The sequence below is a fragment of the Bison bison genome, unplaced genomic scaffold (assembly GCF_000754665.1).
Source record: "Bison bison bison isolate TAMUID 2011002044 unplaced genomic scaffold, Bison_UMD1.0 scf7180017864056, whole genome shotgun sequence".
Lineage (NCBI taxonomy): Eukaryota > Metazoa > Chordata > Mammalia > Artiodactyla > Bovidae > Bison > Bison bison.
In genome coordinates, this window is record NW_011494628.1 from 1,052,412 (window position 1) to 1,067,122 (window position 14,711).

General features: G+C 44.6%; 1 protein-coding gene and 1 non-coding gene across 3 annotated transcripts in view; one reads left to right on the forward strand and one right to left on the reverse strand.

Annotated features, from left to right (window-relative positions):
* USPL1 (ubiquitin specific peptidase like 1) overlaps nucleotides 1-6,569 on the forward strand; it is a 28,364-nt gene extending 21,795 nt beyond the window's left edge. Inside the window, exon 8 of one of the 2 annotated variants that reach the window (XM_010835902.1) lies at nucleotides 1,016-6,569. In XM_010835902.1, the coding sequence (XP_010834204.1) occupies nucleotides 1,016-2,901 (1,886 nt within the window). In that variant the 3' untranslated portion in view covers nucleotides 2,902-6,569. The remainder of the gene's footprint in view (nucleotides 1-1,015) is intronic. The other variant, XM_010835901.1, reaches the window with a different exon arrangement.
* A 6,926-nt stretch (nucleotides 6,570-13,495) lies between these two features.
* TRNAN-GUU lies at nucleotides 13,496-13,569 on the reverse strand. The gene has a single exon. It is a non-coding gene; the product is annotated as a tRNA-Asn (tRNA).
* Nucleotides 13,570-14,711: the final 1,142 nt, after the last annotated feature.

Sequence of the window (14,711 nt, forward strand, 5' to 3'; positions counted from 1 at the left end):
TTGCAAAAGGAAACTCATAAATACAGATATTACCTTAAAGTTTTACCCTACTTCAGAATTTACGGTGGGGATTAGAGTTCTCAATAACTTAAAAAAAATTTGAAAAAAAATTTTAGTTTTCTAATTGCATTCTAGAGAATGAAAAATCCTCTTCAGAGAGAAGAGGTTAGGTGTTTTCCAACTTTGACAAATATATAAAAATTGTATGGTTAGCTTATAAAAAATGTCCTGTCTCTTCTCTAGAGCAGTGAATCAATCTCTGAGAGTTCAGCCCAAATAGTAATCAGATGGTTCTAACATACGTTTGTGGTAGAGATCCACTGACCTAGGCAAAGAAAATATTCTCAAAGTTTTAATGGTATAGGATAAGAAGTACTGGGTTCGGATTGTTTATAAGACTGTATCGATATAAACTTATTTAGCAGATAGTTTTGTTTGTGATTTTTTTTTGGTGTTTTAGAGGGGGTATTTAATGTCTTTCCCTGTCATTGATCATCTCATCCCTACTTGACAAATGAGAAAACAGGAGCTTAGAAATAAGAGCAGACACCCAAAAACCTAAGCTTATATTTTTTTCCTAACCGCCCCCCCCCCAATAAAATAATCAAATTAAATGTTGGTACTTGAGGTAACAAGCTTCATTTATCTTGAAAATTCATATATATGAAAAACTTAAATCTATTTTCTGATATTGTTATATATATCAGGTGATACTGCACTCTGAATTCCAGAAGTTAAAGATACTTCTGTCTTGATTTTTATGAGCATTTTAGAAAAGAGTAAACACTGCCTCAGTTTTTCACATTTCTGGATGTTTGTCCATAACTTGTTATCCAAATCCAAGGACTTGACATTCGGCAGAGAAAAATGGTGACATAAGGATAAGGCCATGTTTTCAAGTTCTCTTTTGGTGGGTATTCAGTAATAATAGCAGTTAAAAAAGCCAGAAGAAAGTTACCTAGAATAGTGGTCTGTTTGAATGTCTAACCTCTCACTTTCACTCCCCATTCCCCAGGAAGTTGGCTAGAATGTGATGACTTAAAAGGCCTGTGTTCTGAAAGGCATGAGACATTTCAGGTTCCTGCTTCGGAGATACATATTGTTATTTGGGAAAGAAAAACATCCCAGATGACAGATAAAGCACCTGCCTGCCATCCACTTAAAAAGACTAGTGACCAGTATGCTTTCGGCGACGAGAAGCAAGTGTTTCCAGCAGCATGCTCTGCAGGCGAAGCTGCCTCAGCTGAACCGTCTTCAGGAACGCACCCCACAGATGTGTCCATGGTTCCTAATACCCTCTCACAGGATGAAGCCGTAGCTCCTGGACGTCATTCCCTTCCAAATCTGAAAGGTTCATTTGACAGTGGTATCTTACCCTTGACACTTGAAGAAGTACAGTCCAACTCTGAAGGTTTCTTATTAGAACACAAACCTGTGGCAGAAAATGCAGGGGTTGTTGAAGCAAACACTTTGCAGTCAGAGGAGCCACTCATAGCTCTTTTAGTGGCCCCATGCGAGGACAAGCTTACCCACAACCAGCCAGATTTAAGCTTTTCATCCCAACTCTTAACTATGCCATCAGTACAGGTGTCTACAGAAGATACTGCAGTTACTCAGCCTGTTAATGACACTCAGGCTGGTGGCCTTATACAGCAAGTAAAGTCAGTAGACACTGAGGGTACAGTTGCCCTAGAGAGGAATGCTTCACTGAAACAATTTCTTGTAGCAGAAACGGAGAAGTTAAATCCAGAACAACATGTTACATCTCAGGTATCTGATTGGAAGGAAAAAGAAACCACAGCATTTTCTCAAACTGTAACAGCTAAGCCGTTACAGAATCCACCTCTGAAAGAGAATCAGAAGAAACCATTTGTGGGAAGTTGGGTTAAAGGCTTATTAAGCAAGGGTGTTTCTTTTATGCCCTCTTGTGTTTCAGCTCATAACAGAAACACTGTGACTGATTTGCAGCCTTCAGTTAAGGGGGCAAGTAATTTTGGTGGCTTTCAAACTAAAGGTTCAAGACAAAAGGCCAGCCAGGCCTCCAGGAAAGCTCACAGGAGGGCAGCTAAGCCGCCTCTGCTGAGTAACTCTCCTCCAAGCCATCAGTCACCAACCAGCACAGCTTCCCCTCCCCGTGCTGATGGCACTGGTGATTCGGAAGTTTGGAAGAGATGTGAAAGTGCCTCCTGTGGAGCTTACCTCAACCACAATTCTCATGGAAATGAAAATGGTGTTTCTTCACCAAACCATGGAGACACAATTGAGGGTCAGATTCATAAACTCCGTCTAAAACTTCTTAAAAAACTTAAGGCAAAAAAGAAGAAATTAGCCTCTCTGATGTCTTCCCCCCAAAACGGAACACTTCCAAGTGAACCTTCGGAACAGGTGTCCCATTGTGGGTCTCCAAATGACAGTGAGTCAATAGAAGGCTTGCTACAAGAACTGCAGCGTCAAATTGACATTGCCGATAATAAATCAGGGTGTGCCACAGTTCCCGGTGTTTCCCCATACGGTGGTCAGACGCATGAAGAAATTCTAGCAGAATTACTGTCCCCGGCCACTGTTGGTTCAACAGAGCTCTCAGAAAACGGGGAGGCTGACTTCAGGTATTTAGAAATGGGAGATAGTCACATCCCGGCACCAGTTCCCAATGAATTAAACAGTATTGCCCACAACACACATCTGAGGCAGGAGCATAATTACTGCAGCCCCAAGAAAAATCAGAGTGAACTTCAGCCAGATTCACTCACAAATAATGCCTTTATTAGAACATTGAACTTGGAAAGTCCCATGAAGACTGATATTTTTGATGAGTTTTTTTCTGCTTCAGCATTAAATTCTTTAGCAAATGACACATTAGACTTACCTCATTTTGATGAATATCTGTTTGAGAATTGTTGAGTGCTTTTGGCTCTTTTTAGTTTAATATTTATTACTACTATTGGAAAAATTTACTGTATTTCTAGGTAGTGTTTGACACACTGGCCTTGTCATGAACAAAATGTAAGCTACTGAAGGTTTTGCCTCTCCAGTATTCTTACCTGGAGAATCCCTTGGACAGAGGAGCCTGGCGGGCTACAGTCATGGGGTTGCAGAGCGTCGGACATGACTGAAGCGACTTGGCAGTAGCAGCAGCATGCCCATGAAGCCTGTGTTTCATAAGTTTAAATAATGATGAATGTGTTCTCCTTTTTGGCTTCATTTTGTGGTTGTAGGTGAATGAGGATTTGAAAATGTTAAAAATGAAAAGTAGTGTATAGTTTCTAGCAGTTTTACAGTTGGGTATACTAAATTTCTACATTTCAAATTTTAGTTTCGTTGGTTCAGGAGAAACACTAGTTGATACAAACTTAAGTGTCTGTATATGGTATGTGAGCATGTGACTGTTTTTGCTAGTGGTGCTGTGGTCTTAGATAAGAGCCTAAGCGTGTTTCTTATACCAGTAGAGTGGTATAGAATGTAAACTTCCCCCCCCATATAATTTGTCTCCCCTCTCTCTCCTTAAAAAAGATGGCAGGAAACTCATAACTAGAATGTTGCATAATGCTGTGATCAAAAAACGATCTATAAAAGGAAAAAGTAATGTATTTTTGTGTTGATGTGCTAAGAGATTATAAGTATCATCTTTCTTTCTCCCCTAAGATACTTATTTCTGTAGCCAAAGTGGAACACACCATCTAACAGTTATGTTTTGGCAGAAATAGCCAGTACATGTAAGGCTTGCATATGTTGGGTTCTATTATAAATGAAATGTTAATTCATTTAAACCTCAACGTTCCTATGAGCAAAGTACTCTTATCACCTTTAACAGTTAAGGAAACGCCATTGAGCTAATAAGTTGTAGAGCTGGGAATGAGTAGAGTGGTTACTACAACAATAAGAGGTACTGAATTTATATGTTCTATATGAACATATAAGGTTCCTTATATGAACTTGTAGCTTCATTTAAACTTTGGGTGACCAAACAGCACCTCCTGCTGTATTAATTTGAATTAGTAGCAGAATTACTAAGGTATAAGGGTGGCCATCTTGGGGAAAGAATACTTTGCTAGGGACTCAGAACTTCAGAATTGATTCATCAAATTTACTTCCAAACCTCCCTCCCTTCCCTTTTTTCTGATTACAAAAGTGACATGTTTATTATAAGGAAAAACTGGGAAAATACAAGAGAACACCAAGATTTCAGAGTATTCATCTTAACATGTAGTGATAATAACTACTGCAGACATTTTCATGTTTTTATGCATTTAGACTTTTAAGAAATAAAAGCTTCTGTCGTACCTGTTTGTTAATGATCTGTGTTCATGTTTAATGAGCATTTTTTCCGTCTTTAGTTTTTGACACCTTTTGGATAGCTACGTAATGTTACATTGTATTACCACTGTTTCATCAATTTATATTTTGAAGTGATTTGTACTGTTTTGTTATTGTTAATTATACCTATTGACAAAAATTTTTCACAGATCCAGGTTTTATTTTCTGGGAGTGGAATTGCTGGGTCAAAGAATATGCACTTTTATTTTTGGTCTTTTAATAATGTCTTGAGTCGTTTTGCTGAATCCTCATCAGCACTAGGAAGTAGCATTGGTCAGGGGAGGAGAACCTTGGCTCATTTTGGTTACATTTCCATGATGACTAGTGTGGCTGAATATTTACTGTAACTCTTAGCCATTTGAGTGTCTTTGAGGCATTGCTTATCCATCCTTCACTTGTTTTATTCACTCAAATATTTCTAGGTTTCTGCTGAATGTCAAGCATTGTTATAAAGCTGATATAAGGCAATAAAAAAAAAATAATAAAAGGAAATTCTTGCCTTTCAGTCATTGCCTTTTAAACAAGAAGGTAAATGTATAATGTTAGGTGGTAATAGGAAATGGATGTGGTTGACTCTTGCTGTTTGGTAGTTCTATAAAGTTGCCGTGAACACTGCATTAGCAATTACTAAACCACTGCTCCTGGCGGGAGTACAGTTAGGTTCCTGTGAACCTCTGCTCACAACATCTTCATCATTTGATCAACAAATGATGTTTTTTGTGTCTTTCTATTTAAAGATACCTTATGTAATAGATATTATTGCTTCACTAACGTTGAACACAGGCCAACAGTGCCTGAATGGAGCTTATCCTGCACACATATTTTCCTCCATAAGGCACATCACACCTTCCTTGAGCTTGGGAACAGGAGATAGGACTTGAGTACCACGCTTCAGGGCTATTTTAAACCACAAAATAACCAACAAAAAGCACAAAAGATGTCCATAAGATGTTGGGTCCATGCCAGCAGTCCTTGAAGTCTGGTCCTATCTAAGATGTACATGAGCATGTTCAGTTCACGCCAAGTGATCTGTACCGCACATTGAAGACCTTGTGGCACAGACCAGATGTTCTGTAAGGGACTCAGATGTTTCAGTGCTGTGTACACATCCACAGATGACCACAAAAGCACTTGCAGGTGTTGACTTTGAGGGTTACAAATTTTAGCAAGTAGGCAAATTCACAAATACAGGCTAATAATTGATAAATGTCAGATGGTACTAAATGCTATGGAGAAAAGTGATGGGCAGATTATTTTAGACCAGGTGGACTTGGAAGGGGGGTGACATTTGAACAGGTCCTTCAGTGAAGTTAAGGAATTGACCATGTGACTGAATGAAGGGCATTATCTAGGAAGAACGAAGCCCTGAGGTGTGAGGGTGCTTGGCATGGTTGAGAACAGGGAAGAGGCCAGTGTGAACAGTGAGCAAGGAAAGGAGAATTAGAACATCGGGTTAAAGAGGTTGGCAGAAACCAGATCACATATGGTTCCCGAAAATAACAGGAAGCCACCAGAAGTTTCCAAACAAGGGAATGACACAATCTAGTCAAGAGGTTTTAAAAGATCACTGGGGTTGTCAGAATGGAAGTGCTAGTTTGTGACAGTCTCAGTTCAGACAGCTGTGGAGGTGATAAACAGCTGGACCACTGTTGCATTTCAGAGGTGGAGCCAGCAGGTCAACTTGATGGTTGACTGCAGGGTAGAAAGAGGATGCAAAGAGGGAGCTCAGATTTCGTTGCCTGAACAAACACATGGGTGGTTCTGTCTACTGAGATGGGACAGACTCAGGAAGGAAAACCTTTAAAGGAAAGAATTTATTCAATTTTGGATGCGTTCCCTTTCCTGGGTGATCAGAAGATAGGGTTTCCTAGCTGGGAAGGCAAAACATCTGTGATGGTGGGAACTATAATCACTGATGCGCATATCCAGGAAGTGCACAAACAAGGTGTATGCTCTGTGAGTGAGCAGCTGCACCCGGAGTCGTATCAAGGCCAGGGAGCAAGATCCTCACCTTCGACCAGCTGGCCCTGGACTCCCCCCAAGGGCTGTGGCACTGTCCTCCTTTCTGGTCTTCTCAAGGGCGGGGAGAGGTGTACAGGCATTTCGGCAAGGCCTCAGGAACCCTGCATAGCCACACCAAACCCTTTGTACACTCCAAGGGCGGGAAGTTCGAGTGCACCAGAGGCCAACCGTGGCTACAAGAACTAACCCTTGACTCTGCTGCTGCTGCTGCTAAGTCGCTTCAGTCGTGTCCAACTCTGTGTGACCCCATAGACAGCAGCCCACCAGGCTCCCCCATCCCTGGGAGTCTCCAGGCAAGAACACGAGTGGATTGCCATTTCCTTCTCCAATGCATGAAAGTGAAAAGTGAAAGTGAAGCCGCTCAGTCGTGTCCGACTCTTCGCTACCCCATGGATTGCAGCCAACCAGTCTCCTCCATCCATGGGATTTTCCAGGCAAGAATACTGGAGTGGGTTGCCGTTTCCTTCTCCAACCCCTGACTCTACTTTGTTATTAAAAAGATTTTGGATGCTAAAAAAAATAAAATTGGATGCGTTAAGTGTAAGATACCTATTAGACTTCCAAGTGGGGAGAATAGGGAAGTGGATCTACAGCACTGGGGCTCGAGAGGGGACTGCTGGAGAGACCCATCTAGAATGGCGAGTGCACGGATCCTATTTGATTCCATGATGTAGTGCGTGCCTGCTAAGTCGATTCAGTCATGTCCGACTCTGCAACCCTATGGACTGCAGCCCCCCAGGCTCCTCTGTCCATGGGATTCTCCAGGCAAGAATACTGGAGTGGGTTGCCATGCCCTCCTCTAGGGGATCTTCCCAACCAACCCAGGGATTGACCCCACGTCTCTTAGGTCTGCTGCATTGGCAGGCAGGTTCTTTACCACCAGCACCACCTGGCAGGTGGGGTCATTGAGGGAGTTAAAACAGCTCTGGGGAAAGAAGAGGGCAGTTAAGAGGAAAACCAGATGAGTGGTGTCCTGAAAATCAAGGGAAGAGCTGTCAGGGGAAGGCTGCCCACTGGCCAGGTGCCGCCGAGCAGTAGAGAAACACGAAGACCGAGACTTGACGTTGGCCTCGGCACCAGGGACGCCCTTGGTAACTTAGCCAGGACAGTTCAGTGCAGCTGTGAGGACAAGAGTGAATGGGTTCAAGCGAGAAGGGATGGTGAGAAAGGGCAGATACACATCCCATTCTTTTGGACCATTTGCTTGACACCTGGTAGGGGAATGATGCAAGGTCAAGGTTTTTCATGTTTTTAAGATGGGAGATGTTATCACATGTTTAAGTGATAGCCCAAGGGTTCCAGAAAGACAAATGGATGTTGTAAATGAGAGAAGGGACAATTGCAGGAGCAGATTTCTCTGGGATGAGATCCAAGACCAGAAGAGGGTGTGACCCTAAGAGCTAGAAGAGTTTATCCATTTTAGTACCAGGGAAAACAAAGTATATAGGTACTGTCATCAGAAGATTTGAAGATTAGGGGATAAGGAGGGTCTTGTGATTCTTTTCTCAAGAAAGGAAAAACTGTGGGCCTGAGGGGAGAGAGAGTCAAAGATGGAAAAAGATTTGAGTCTCCAGTGCTAAATGAACAGGACCATGCAGTAGGCTCGCTAGGCAGTGCTCAGAACCCTCCAGAAGTCTACGGTTGTAAACTCTACTGAGACCAGCTAAAATGGTTGTTTATTTTTCTCCAACCATGTGTGCGGCTCGGGTGCAGGACTGAGAATAGATGGGAAGTTAGAGTTAGCTAAAGTTAGAGGCTTTGTCAGACAAACGACACAGAAGAGAAAGGAGTTCAGGTTTTAGGCAAGAAAATGATTATAGTAAAGGATAAGGAGGGAGGGTTAGGAGGGACATGGGATAAGGGATGGTCATTCAAAAAGTGGTGGCAGACCTCCATGGACTGGAGGTGGGTTCAGAGGATGCTGGAGTGGGACTCATGGAGGAAGTAAGCTGGGTAGAAAGTGGTATGCTTGAACCTGAGCTTTCAGACACAGTGCACTGATCTGTGATGACAGGGTCTGAAGGATGACAAGGGAGGTGCAAGGCCAAGGTTGGGTCAGGAGCTGAGGACAAGTGAGGAGACATAGGAACCAGGAGGCCAAGGTGGTGTGTGGATAGTCTCTGTAGGTGGTAAAAGTGAAGTGAAAGTGAAGTCCCTCAGTCGTGTCTGACTCTGCGACCCCATGGACACCAGGCTCCTCCGTCCATGGGATTTTCTAGGCAAGAATACTGGAGTGGGTTGCTATCTGTAGGTGGTAAAGGCATCTAAATGGTAGACTGTCTTTCTGGCCCTCTTGCTTTTTGCCTCCAGGAGATCCTCACCCCCCTTTCTCCCATCCATGTTCCCTCAAGAAGCACAGAAGAGACACAGGTGGCTGACAGGCACACCAGGACATTTCTGAGTAAAGCAGACCCCCAAAAGGCACTTATATAAATAACTTCTTCACAACAGCCAAGTGCCAAAGTGACAAGGAATCTGGTACTGGAGAAGTTTAATCAAGAGATTAAATGTAACCAAGAAGCAAGAGGTCATTGGGAGAAAAGAGGCTCCTATGAAATACTTCAAATCTCAAAATGAAAATGCGTTTTCTGTTTAGTTACTGCAGGCACTTAATAGCTGGGTCAAGCACCCTTCTTGCCACTTTTCTCTATTATAACCTTCCCACTGGGTTTGGAGGCAGAGACGATCTAAATATGCTGAGAAGTTCAAGTGTGTCTACAGCTCACCTGATATTTAAAGCTCCCCCAAGGCCCAAGATGACATAAGCCAGGCCTATTCAGAAGGATGGCAAAATGTTTGAGTTGTAATCTAGAGTCCCACGGATACAGACCTTGTCGTTAGCATAAAGCATCTCTGTGGATGGTCATTAATAGAAAAATTCTATCTTTAAATCTTTAATTCTATATTGAGTTCTTATCCATTGCAGATTGTCACCTCTGTACTAGTACTATACTGAATTCCAATTATCAGGTCAGCCTATATATGCTAGTACAAGTGAATATATTAGATAATTAAACACAAACTATCATTACACTCAACATGTACATATAATAATCTATGCTCTACTTTTTCAGCTTATTACTAAGGCAGTTGAGTATCTCCTTATTTTAAAGTGTGTATTTGATTTACTTGTTTCAGAATAACTAGTTTGAGTCATCTTTGACAGACAATAGTTTTTGGTTTGTTTTTACTGCAAAAAAAAAAAAAAAAGGCTCAATTCCTATGAGAGGGTGACTCATGATAGCAAATACGACAGTTTGCTGGGAGTCATTAACTCCCAAGGAAAGAAATGTAAATTGGTATCTGGTGATGGTATAAATCCCTACAGAAGGGACCCTGAAAACATCAGTACATTAAAGCCCTTCACAGAGTACGTCCAGTGGTTCCAGAGTGTTAACAATAGAGCATGCATGCTCAGTCATGTCCGACTCTTTGTGACCCTATGGACTGTAGGTAGCCCACCAGGCTCCTCTGTCCATGGAATTTCCCCGGCAAGAATACTGGAGTGGGTCACCATGCCCTCCTCCAGGGGATCTTCCTGACCCTGGGATCGAACCCGCATCTCCTGCATTGGCAGGCAGATTCTTTACCCCTGAGCCATCTGGGAAGCCCCAACAATAAAACATTAAGTGTTAAAACCTCCAGGCAGCTCTTTTTGTCTCAAGTCCTTTATTACTAATTTTACAAATGTACTTAATTTGTCAGCAAGGAAAAAAAGGGAACTGGCTTCTCTTTGTGACTTGTCAATACTATTAGATTCTTCTAGTTCTTTGTGTTATCTTAAAATCTTAAGTTTAGTAACTTTTCCATATCTAAACACTTTGGATTTGACATGCTTTATGACTTTTATCAGTAATTAGAATACATATTGGATAAAGTACAAAACAGGGCCAAGAACCTGCTCCAGAGGCTCTGTGACTCCCTAGGACGCTGTACATAAAAATTTATCAGTGAATGTGTACATTCTGGGGAGAAGAGCTTTAGCTTCCCATTCAGATTTTCATAGGGCTCTGTGAAACCCCAAGTGGTTCGCTGGAAACTCTTAAATAAATGAAAGTGCAAGTCGCTCAGCCGTGTCCGACTCTTTGTGACCCCATGGACTACACAGACCATGGAATTCTCCAGGCCAGAATACTGGAGCAGGTGGCCTTTCCCTTCTCCAGGGGATCTTCCCAACCCAGGGATCAAACCCAGGTCTCCTGCATTGCAGGCAGATTCTTTACCAGCTGAGCCATCAGGGAAGCGCATCTTAAATAAATGAAGTTTAACTTAAAATGAAGTTAAACTTTAAAAAAAAAAATGGTTGTTTCTGAGACTAGGTTCTCAATGAACTCCATGGTGGAGAACTGACCACAGGTTAGATAAGCTAAAAATATGGACAATTTATAATTTTTTGAATTTCAAGTTTTCTTTAAGAATCCTCCAAAGTCCCACATCAAGCAAAGGCATCACCATTTTTCTGGGTCCCTCAGGCTTTAACCCTAAAGGAAATCAACTTTGAATATTCATTGGAAGGACTGATGCTGAAGCTGGAGCTCCAATACTTTGGCCACTTGATGCAAGGAACCAACTCACTGTAAAAGACCCTGATGCTGGGAAAGATTGAAGGCAAGAGGAGAAGGGGATGACAGAGGATGAGATGGTTGGATGGCATCACCGACTCAATGGATATGAGTCTGAGCAAACTCAAAGAGATAGTGAAGGACAGGGAAGCATGGTGTGCTGCAGTCCATGGAGTCACAAAGAGTCAGACATGACTTAGGGTCTGAACACAACAAGCTTTAAATGTGGGCTTCACCCTCACACTTCCCTCCTGTTTCCGTCCCAAAGTTTCAACCAGTCTTCCCTTGAATTCATCCATGCCTTCTTTCCTTTACTCACCTTAGCCCAGAGCCTCACTGCTGCTCTTTTGAAATATAAGTGTGTCTCAACTGTCCTCTGATCTCTTATTTCTTATTGATGCTATTGTCAGCCTGGCCACCAAAAATAGATTTCCTTCTGTCCTAAAACAGAAACCTTTAACAGTGACTCCTTTACAGAGTCAAGCCCAGCCTCTTCCCTCAGTCTTCAGGGCCCTTTCGCAAGCTAAGAACATTTTCACTGAACCCTAAGTACACATAGTCCACCCACAACCCCCGCCCACCCCCTCATCTTGTCCTGAAATCTCCCCAGCCTAAAATGTCCCTCCCCTGCCTTGTGCCTTGTCCAGATCTTTCAGGGTCATTTCAAGTCCTCCATGAAGACAGTTCAGCCCATCTAAGTTGCCTTCTTTCTTCAGGGCCAGGGGACATTTTTCTGTGTTCCTCATGCTGACCCTTGGTCATATGCATTTTTATGTGACTGTTGGCCTCTGTGAACCACATACCCAGGAAGGCAGGGATGGCTCTGGTCCTGAGTGTGTGCCATGGGACAGGCCTGTGCTAGGTGAGCGAGCAGTGTGAATAAAGGCATGGTTCCTCCTCTAAAGAGATCACAGTCCCTTTTAGGGGACAAGTAACTCCCTGGTTGCAGGGTGCTATGATGAATCGCGGAGGACGGGCATCTATATCAAATGGAAGCAGTGTTGGGGAGGCTTCCCCAGGGGTAGCTTCTCAGCAGATGTGACCCAAGTAAGCAGAGATGGGGAAGGGCACGCTGGGCAGATGGACAGACATCTGGCCAGGAAGAGGGTGTAAGGCAGACTGGACCTTTCAAAGAACTCCTGGTTAAGTGCTTATAACCTCTAAAAGGTTTCATTCGGAAACAGGGTGAAGGGAATCCTCTGGATCCTAAAATGATCATTAATATGGTCTCTTCCTTCAAGGAGCTTAGAGCCTAGTGTAAATATACTCAGCTTCAAAGGGAAGGATCCGTCACTTCAGTTAACAAAATATTACAGCTTCTTCATCTTGAAATGTGAGACTCAATTTGAACAGTCTGTAAATGATCTTATGACATAATTCCACCTCCACCCCCCATTCTCTTGTTTCCACTGTAAGCCATCCTGAAGTGTACATGGAAAGTCTGGAATTGCCAGGAGCTTCAGAAAGGCTCCTAGCTAAGAACATTTGGGTGGGGCGGGGGTAGGGGTTGGGGGACGGGCTACTGTTATTCTGTCTGGAATGCCACCAAAAGTGCAGTGTCGTGTCTTCTTCCTGAGGGCTCCCAACAAGGCAGTGGGGGATATTTTATCATCGACAGTAACTTGATAAATAGTTGTCAGCCAGCATTCGTCAAAGCATTCCCTAAGAGACACCCTAGTCAGATAGTTTAACAGTTCCTTCTTCTGGGTCTCTAAAGTCTATTCATGGTAGGTACATCCCAGAGAAAAAGCACCTACCTACTGAGCACCAGGTGACCTCAGTCTTGGCAGGAATGAATTACAGCCTCATGTTATCATATTGTCATGTGGTTCCCTATCTTTATAGAAAATCGTATGTATACAGTGTTAATGTCAATTACTTCTCAATAAAATCAGAAAAAAATAGGAAATCGTGTGTTAATCGTCTGCTTGAAAAATATTTGCGTCTTCTGTGCGATGAGTTGAAAACACGTCGTTTGAGATTTTTTAACAGGAACCTCTACACTTTCTAATTTCAGCAAAAATTCTGCTGGGAGTCTAAACAAAGTGAACAGTTAAGGCCTTTGCCTAGATTGAAGTCCTGGGTCCAAAAGCTAGATAGAGCACAGCTTAATTCAGCCCACAGTGGCTTGGGATGAATTGTGCCTCCACAGTCTGAGATGTCTCCTCTTGCCTGTTTGCATCTGCACGGCTCCTCCAATCTTTCTGGCTGCACGTAAGGCAAAATTGCATAACCACTTTGCCTTTCGGGTGGTATCAGGTTTTCCTAGGGAAACCAATGGTTATTTATTCATTCACCTGCCAATGAGCAATTGCGTGTTTGGGGTTTGTTTTTGCCATTGCAGTGTCTGCTGTTGATGAACAAGGTCGGGCAGGTCTCCTGGACCATGGGTGCACGTTTCCCGCACATACTCGTTTGAACTAGAATGAGCAAACCACGCCGCAGCAGCTTCGCTCTCGGATTCACCGGCACCGAACACCATTAACTGGACGTCGTCTTCCTCTGTCCTAGAAGCGTCGCAGTATCGCTCCATTAAAAAAATCTCCCTGTTGCCGTTTTAAAATGAATTTTTCCATAGAGGAAAAACAAAACGCCACCGTCCCTGGGTGGGCTCGAACCACCAACCTTTCGGTTAACAGCCGAACGCGCTAACCGATTGCGCCACAGAGACCCAGCTATCAGGGCTGCGCTGCGGTGTGTACAGATTTCCGCGGCCGCAGGGGCTCCCTAGCTGCCTGGGGCGTTGCCTCGCGGGCACCTCGGAGAAGCGCGCCGAGGAGGCGGCGGGAGGAGCCGGGCGGCAGGCGGACATTCGGGCGGAGCCGCGGGGGCTCCTCGGGGGGCAGGGCGCCGCCCGCAGACCCCGCCCCCCGGAGCGGGCCATGGCCCCGCCCCCTGCATCTGGCCCCGCCCCCCGGAATCGGAGCCGGCCCCGCCCCGGCGGCTCGGGGGTCGGCCGCGCCCCCTTCCCTCTCCCTGTTCGCGCGGGAAGGTGGCGGCCGCGCGCGGTGACCGTGACCGCGACCCCGGCGACAGGGCGCCTGGACGCAGGGGCTGGACCGAGTGAGGTCGCCCGTGCTCCCTCGCCGGAGCTGAGAGGAACATGGATTTTGCCCCCAACCACCAACACCCTCCCAAATTATGACACCACAGATCCGCGGTGTGAATTTGCCATATGCACTTCTGTGCTTGGTGCATGGAAAGATTTTTCCACCTGCAAGAACCACTGTTTGCCCTCTTTGGGTGGAGGGGGAGGCTAGGGCCCGCGCTGAGAATGCATGGTTTGGGGGACATCAGAACGGCCTTTATGGAGGGAGTGGCAATTCGGATACGCCCTGACGCTTGAAGTGGTCACTGCAGGCCCCCGGCTTTCCCTGACTTCTGCACTGAGGCCTTGGAAGCCCCCTCACCCCCGCCCGCCCCGCTCCACGGAGGAGGGGAGTGCGGGCCTTAGCTTGGTGCCATACCGAGAACTGCCTGAAGTCAGATCTCTAGAGCTCCTTTGGGCTCAGCTCCCCGGTGCGCTCAGCGCACCGAAAAGGAAATTTCACTCTAGCTCTCCACGTGCCAAATCCAGTCTAGTGTGTGTTCCTGTTTCCGTTCGGTTTACCTGGGAGGGGCCTTCCTCCAACTCTGGCTCCTGTTTTCCTCTCCCATCCCTCCTCCCTTCCTCCTAGTTCTTCTTTTCTCATCATTTTAACGGTGTTTGTTTTTAAAGCACACAGTTCAGTGACAATAATACACTCACACTGCTGTCAACCATTACCATCACCCATCTCCAAAACTAAAACTCTGCACCCAGTAAACACTCCT